This window comes from Chironomus tepperi, unplaced genomic scaffold, assembly GCF_022539635.2.
Source record: "Chironomus tepperi strain 1889 unplaced genomic scaffold, CSIRO-AGI_Ctep_v1 contig_470, whole genome shotgun sequence".
In the NCBI taxonomy this organism is placed as follows: domain Eukaryota; kingdom Metazoa; phylum Arthropoda; class Insecta; order Diptera; family Chironomidae; genus Chironomus; species Chironomus tepperi.
The window spans coordinates 6,249-13,926 of NW_027226592.1; the positions used below are offsets into that span (position 1 = coordinate 6,249).

Consider the following 7,678-nt stretch of genomic DNA (forward strand, 5'->3'; position numbering starts at 1 on the left):
TGCCTCTGTGCATTTGTTCTGTAGTGTTCAGACTGGAATTTGAGGCATTAGGTCGATTGTTGATACAGATTTCGTCGGATCTTCTGGATAATACGTTGGTGAATCGGGGTAGTAGATCATGAACTCCCCGGACATATCCTGTGTATTGTCCCGGCTTTGTTTGCTACGTTGCAATTCCACTCTCGATGTTTTGCATTGAAGTCTCCGCAGATGTAGTAGTTTCCTCTGATGTTTGTTATTTTGTTGATGTCATCTCTTAGATGATCGTCTATTTCCTTCCTTTGCTTCCTCCTGGAAGATAGACGGAGAGGATGTGGCAGCTTATTGATTCGTTGATGAAGACTTCTTTATTCCGTGCATTCTATTAGCTTTGTGTTGTAACTTGGTTGAAGCTGATGTTTTAGATTTCTTTTGACAATGATCGCAACACCACCTTTTGGTCTATCAATGCGATCAAATCGATGAATTACGTAGTCAGGATGCGAGTCTACTTTGGAGTTTGGTTTTAGGAATGTTTCCGATATGCACGCAACATCAACGTTTTGCATGCTTGAGGTAGTCGAGAAATGCTAACATCTTATCTGCAAGGCTGTTAGCATTCCAGTAAATTACGTTGATTCTTTGGTGACTACAATCCATGTTGACTCATGTAGATTTTGGCAACTTTTTGGCCGATGGCTTGTTGTATCTGTTCCTCTTTTAGGTACTCTGGCTTTTTGGTGATGATTTCGATGAATGAGTTGATGAAGAACATGCATTCATCGATTGTGCCTTGGGCTGGTGAAATTTGTTCCTTTGTATTACCACTGGATGAAGGTTCAGGATCGACCTTGTTTGTTTCCAAGGTTAGTGAATTGAAGTCTAGGTCCATAATTTCTACAACCTGTGTTGAGTTCTGTTGATGATTGTTATTGGTCTTTGGCTTTGACCTGTTGTTATTTCATTCCTTCCCCTTCTCCTATTTCTTCGGTTTTTTGTTTTGATTTCCCTGATTTGAGGGTTTCTGCTGTGGATGATTATTTTGTGATTTTATGGTGACTGGTGCGGAGGTTTCAGAAGCTGGTTTTCTAGATGTTGTTGGTACCGGTTCTGGATACTCCTAGCTGGTCTTTGTGATGTAAATTGATCAGATCCGCCTGATCGTTCACCTGCTTTTGATGTTGGTGGAGCATTCCTTTGTTGTCCAGCAGGATTTCGTGAATTCCTTTGTTGTCCAGCAGGATTTCGTGAATTCCATTGTTGTTCACCTGATGGTCTGTTTTGATTTCGGTTGTTGTCGTTCATTGATTTAGCTTTCCACTTCTCGATTATTTGTTTCCTGATGTTGCATTCTTGTGAGATTGATGTATGTTTCTCGCCGCAGTGACACTTTAGTTTTTCGATTGGGACCTTGTTGGTTTCAATCGAAATGTAAGGACAGGTTTTTGAATCATGCTGTTCAGAGCATCTGAAACAGATTAGTGGTTTGTTACAACCACGTTGTCCATGACCAAACTGCAAACATTTCGAACAGAAAGAAGGTCCGTTACGCCTGTTGTTGTATTTAGCCCATTTTACTTTGAAGCCGTAGACACAGTTAACCTTTCGAAGGTTTTCCAAAATGTTACCTTCCTGTACTTTATTAAAATACAGAAGGTAGTTCTGGTCGTCGTCGTTTTCGTGTCTCCTTTGTTTCATTGTCATTTTGACAATTTTAACTGGTGATATGTTTTCCGTTTTCAACTCCTTTTCCAAGTCTACGATCTCCATCATTGGAAGTCCGTAGAGCACGAATTTCATCTGTGGTTCCTGGTTTGCATAGGTGTGAAAGTGGTGTTGTTTTTCTCTGAGGAGTTTGATGAATCTGTCGTAGTCGTCCCAACTCTCCGTTGATACAACTTTTGTTTTGAGTTTATCCTTTTTGACGTTGATCATAAAACTCCTGGGTTGGTTGTTGATCTGGTTCATCAACCTTCTGATCTCCTGTCCTCCACCACTAGTTATATGGATCGGTGGTGGTTTTGGTTTCTGCTGTGATGTTACGTTGATGTCTTTCGATGATGATGATATTTCACTTTGTTTTGGTTGTTCTGGTGCTTTGCTGTTATCTCCGCTGAAGTTGAACAATCTGTTATCGTACAGATTCGTCCTGGCATTTGAGAAGTCAAATTGTTTTTTGTTGTCATCTTTCTTTTTGCTAGCACTAGATATCTTTTTGGCTGGCGCACTGAAGATTTCAAGTTGGCTGCGACGTTTTTCTGCCCTTAATGGTTGGACGAATTGATCCATTGTTGTCTGTTTTGTTTTGAGATTTTCCATCTCAATGTCATGTTGCTTTTCGTTGTTTATATCCTCGGTGATGAGAGTTGTCACGGGTGCTGAATCTTGTTGTTGAGATTCAGGTTGTTTTTCCGAAAGTTTTTGGTTACTTTCCTCGTTGTTGAGATTTGTTGTTGTTTCTACCATTTTGCCGAACAAGTCAAAACACGTCTGAACAAGTTGAACTGAGATTCGAAACTTTAATCTCTGTTGTTGTTATCTGGAGCTTTTGAGAATTTTGAATTAATTGCGGAGCGAATTAAAAACACGTCTGTTCCCTTTGACGGACCGATGTGAACTCTTACAGAATAAAGCTTTGAGCTTCTTTTCCATTACATATGATTCGTAAAAGAACAGGTGAAAGTTTGGCCTGCCGATTCTGGAAACCACAATCACAGGGTCGGTATGACAATAGTTAGGTACCGAAGTACTAAACCATTCCGTCAACAAGCCGCTTTGATTAATCTAAAATATCATTTTATGTACTGAAATTTGAAATATTTAACCCGTTATTTACGGAGTTTTTTTAGGACTTGAGAATGCATTTAGGTGATACATAATAGATAAAAAATAAAGATTACGAAGAGTTTGAAGCTATTTAATGCCTGAATTTAGTTAAATTAACAAAAATTTAGTGTAACATATTTGTTACGCTAGTATTTTGCAAACATTTTTTTTTCACCACTGAAAATTTTTATTCATTAATTTTTCCTTTTCCTTACTTTTTTGACTAACAAACAGAGCTCGAATGTTAATCTAGTGCCATATTTGATCATTTGAGTCCAATTTATATATTCAATTATGCACAGAATTGTTAAAAACTAAAAAAAAATTACTCTCACATTACACATCATAATTTCTTAACTATTTATTTTGGAGCTTTCAAACTATGTATAAGGAGTTTCTTTCACCTTAATTAATCACCTGAAGCACCAAAAGAAGGATGTCATTCCTTTAAATAGACCTAAAACCACTTGAAAAGTTTCACCTCAAATTTTCATATCAAAAAAATTCATATGTAAAAAAATCCACTAAAATGAGCTATTCTTTAAAAATAATTGTCCAAAAATAACTATTTCATAATAATTAAGTAATACACAAAACAACATCGCTCAAATATTAGTTAAATCACATTAAAAAATTAATTAATTATTTTCTGACACAATTCCTAAAACACTTGTAAAATACTGGCGTAACATATATGTTACTGGCAAAATGTCGCTAAAATCCTAGCGTAACATATATGTAACATTTATTATCAGTGAATAGTTAATGTATTTAATTAAGCTATTCTTGTGTTTTTAAGTTATGTTTGATAATATACGACGTTATACTTTAATATTCTTTTGATTTCTGGTTAAAAATGTGGATTAAAGACCGAAAATTTTAAGTTTGAAAATCATACATTTTGCAACACAAAAGTTAAACTTAATTAACTTTACTAATTTGCATATTGTAGTAATTTAAATTAGTAAATATGCAAGTTTATGCATTATTACATGATAACTATTAATCTGGTTGTAAGTTTAATCAATATTAAAAGAGAATTTAACGTAAAAGTTAGCGTTACATATGTGTTACGCTAGTAATGAACGGGTTAAATGCGCTAATGATGCCTTTTATGCTGTACTATTTGATGTTCTAAAAAAGTTTTTTATTTGTGATTCATTACCAATTACTTCCATTGATCAAATGTAAAATAAAATATGCTAGTTACTCTGATTTTGACATCAAAGATGATTGTGTGCATTATAATTTTGTGGCAAGTAGTAGATAAAGTCTAGGCAGACAGTTTAGTGAAGTAGACGTATTTTTTTCTTGGAAAATATTATTACGATAAGGATTTATTTGGAACGGATTCTTGAAATCTTAAGTAGGCTTCTCACTTTTTACGTAACATTCTTGGTAGGTTATTGCTTTACACAATAAGGGAACGGATCCACACGTGATTTTAAAGAAAAGAATCTTTCCTGTTATTGCACCTTTAAAGAAAAAAAGAATGATTCCTTTAAGACAGTATTTTCCAAACTGTATGCCGACAATATTTTTTTGGAAATACCATAGAATGCATGTCGTGTAAGTTGAGCTGGTTCTGAGTAATTTCCCAAAACTTCCAAAAGGATGACGTTGGCTAATGATAATAAATATTTTAATGGAATTTACAGTGACATCGTTGTAATAATTTTTTTTGTACGGATCATTTGTATTTGCCATTGTAAGTTTGTAATAAAGGTATGGTCATTCATTTATATGGACCAACGGTATTTTTATCCGAATGCAATGATTTGTTTTACAATATATTCAATTTTATGGTGATGAAAAAGCAAGTTCATTTTAAGAATGATATTCATAACACTTTGGATTTACGTCCGAGCAACACAAATGAAGAAGTTCCGCCACGCAACTTTAAAGACTCCACTAAACCTCTTTTATTAACACCATATGGGAGCCATCTAAATTTGACTTCCATTTGGCCATGCTTTCTAAATATCGGGTCCGGAAAGGTACTTTCTCTCCCGTAGATTTCGGGAAGGCATTCATAAACGTACTCCATCGGAGCCTTCTACATTTATGTCGTTCGGTCGATGGTGAAATTCAACAGATTCCTTCTTGTTTAAAATATTCGATTCGATATAGCAATTTCTTATTTTAAATTAACTTGCATTTGTCAAAGAATTAAATATTTAAGATTACTGAACTCTCAGAATTATTGAACTCAATATAATTGTATAAAGCCCAGCACTGAAGCATTAACAGCATTTTCAGTTTGATTTGCAAATGTTTACTCAATATTGTTATAAGTCATATTAAGAACACAGCATTTTAGTTTTTGCTGGACATTTTAAATTTGTTTTAAATCAAATAAATCTCAAATCATAACGTATGTTCAAAAATTTGATGCTCGAGTAGAAAAGCCTGCGATAAGTCTAGTTCAGTGCTAGGCAACCTATTATTTTGGCGACACACCTTCGTGGTAACTCTCAACTGAAACCTCACTGATGGTCTTATTAGATACTTGACATTTCCATTTAGGATAACATCATCAAAGGATTTTTATTTACTTAAAAAGCTATTATAAATGACAAATATCAATTGACAATAAATCCTAAAATTAAACACCCACATTAAGTGCTACAGATTATATTTTTATGTATTGAATTGCATTATGATAGATAAATACAAACTTGAGATAGATTTATTATATTCAATATACCTACTTATCAAGAAGATCAATTTTTCAATCAATTTCTAATGTCCGAAAGCTTTCAATTTCATTATCGTTATGCTTCTTGACGTATTCCATATCAATGTTTATAGCATCAGTTGCTTGAAGTCTCGATTGATAATTTTCTGCAATTTTCTTGAATTCTTCCATCATTTCCTTTATTGGCACTTGACCTCCATATTCACTCGGTAAGATTTTCTTGTCAATATGATTCTTCAATTGAATATCATCACTATAGAAATATCCACGATCTCTGAGTTTCTTGCTTAATAAACCTTTAACAAATTCTAAAAGCTTCGCAATAAAACTTGGCAAATTAATTAAAATTCCTCTTTTTTGACGTCCAGGCAAAGCATTTTGTACACAATTTAGGTAATTCTTGACATCAAATAATGGAAATAATGATATGTAGTCTGAATGAATATCTTTGTGATCAAAAATATAGCTAAATCCAGCGATTTGTGTCTCTTCTTCTTCCAACAATGTTAAAATCACAAAATTCAACATTCTAACAACATCATCGAATGTGTATTTTTTCGTATCAATCTGGCTTCCACGAACCATAATCACACGACAGCCGTTTTCGTCACGTTCTTTGAGTGGAAAAATGTAAGCATTTTCGAAAAGCTCTCTCATTTTATTATCATCGAGGGTAAGATTTTTGAACCATTGAGGGTATTGCTGTGACCGTATCAAGAAATTTTCCAACATTTTGAAAGCTGCAGCATTTGTATACTTCTTCACACGAAGAAAACGAAGAAGGAAGCTGTCATCTTAAATGAAAATAAATTTGTAATTGAAAAAATTGTTAAAATAAATTTGAATTTTTATCAAGGCGTGAGAATTTCCAAAAATCCCTTAAAAATCTCAACACATGATTTTTATAATCTCTTAGCCCTTTTCATTTTCTTTACTACAGTTGATGTATAGCTTAGGGATATTCAAAAAGATTTGAAAAATCATGTCATGAAGTTCTGGGAATATTTTAGGATATTTTGGGATTTTTGGATGTTTCCATGCCTTGAGTTATTGACATAGACATAGGCCTAGACATAGACATAGATAAATACATAGACTTCACGTAGACCGCTAAATACAATGGTTTTTCATGTAACGATTTGAAGGTATTTTTGTGAATATTGACAGTATTGAGGATATATCTCAGTGGTGGACAACCTGTGTACCGCCAAAAATGCTAAGAACCGTTTGTAGTTTGAAGTTTCGATCGAGGCTTATCACTAATGTGTGCCGCGAAATATAAAAGATTGCCCAACCCCGCTATATCTGATTGATTGACAATAATCATAAAAACATTCCAAATGTACTATTTGAACAAATCAAAACATAAGCATCAGTCTATGTGTCTAGGTACTCCAAATATGTCAACAAAAACACAAATACTACAACAATGACAGTATCTAATTACCTGTACGACAATATTGAATGTGACCTGCTAGAAATCCACTCACGAAATTGTTCAAGTGCTTGCTGTTTTCTTTGAATCATCTTCCCGCAATTCATTCAAAGCTTTCTGTATGAATTTTTCACTTAGCTGAGCATTTGTTTCACTCATAGCTTTAATATGATTCGTTTTGTACAAATTTCTTTTTAAATTTATTAGTAAATTAGGTATTTAATCTAGATTTAACTTTTATGTTAATTCTCGCACTTTTTATTTTCCGAACTAGATTGTATTAAGTTCGTAGAAGTAATTAATAATCACATCAAAAGTGTCAACAGTCTACACTAAAGTCTCTGGAAATTCGTAATTGTATATTTGTTTATCTTATCGTAGCGACGAGTAACGAATGACTGACTGAGTGGGTTTACTAACAAACCTTATTTAAGTGTTTCTAAATCAGATTTTTTTTTGTACAATTTAATTGATGAGCTTTTAACTGATGTACTTTAGCTCCCATGCTCACTGAAAATAATATTGTATCGGTTAAATAATTAACATTTATATTCACACGGAAATTTTATAATGCAAATCATCACAGCGGAGATCGTTGTTATTATTTTTGATAATGACAAAATACTATGACATGCTGAATGTGTAGCACAAATCGGATAGTCGATCATACTCTAAATTCTTCCGATTTAAACCGAATCCGACATCATGCCAGTCGTCATTATTTTTCAATACATTCACAT

The 7,678-nt window shown here is 33.6% G+C and overlaps 1 protein-coding gene across 1 annotated transcript; it reads right to left on the reverse strand.

Annotated features, from left to right (window-relative positions):
- Positions 1-5,394: 5,394 nt before the first annotated feature.
- On the reverse strand, positions 5,395-6,970 carry LOC139099468 (retinaldehyde-binding protein 1-like). The gene is made up of 2 exons (XM_070651932.1): positions 6,951-6,970; positions 5,395-6,297 (listed from the first exon to the last, which is right to left on the reverse strand). Exon 2 carries the CDS (start codon positions 6,233-6,235, stop codon positions 5,537-5,539), a length of 699 nt encoding a protein of 232 aa, XP_070508033.1. The 5' UTR covers positions 6,236-6,297; positions 6,951-6,970; the 3' UTR covers positions 5,395-5,536.
- Positions 6,971-7,678: the final 708 nt, after the last annotated feature.

Excerpts from the sequence above, each read along its gene's own strand:
- LOC139099468 (XM_070651932.1), bottom strand. The coding sequence starts at position 6,235 with ATGTTGGAAAATTTCTTGATACGGTCACAGCAATACCCTCAATGGTTC.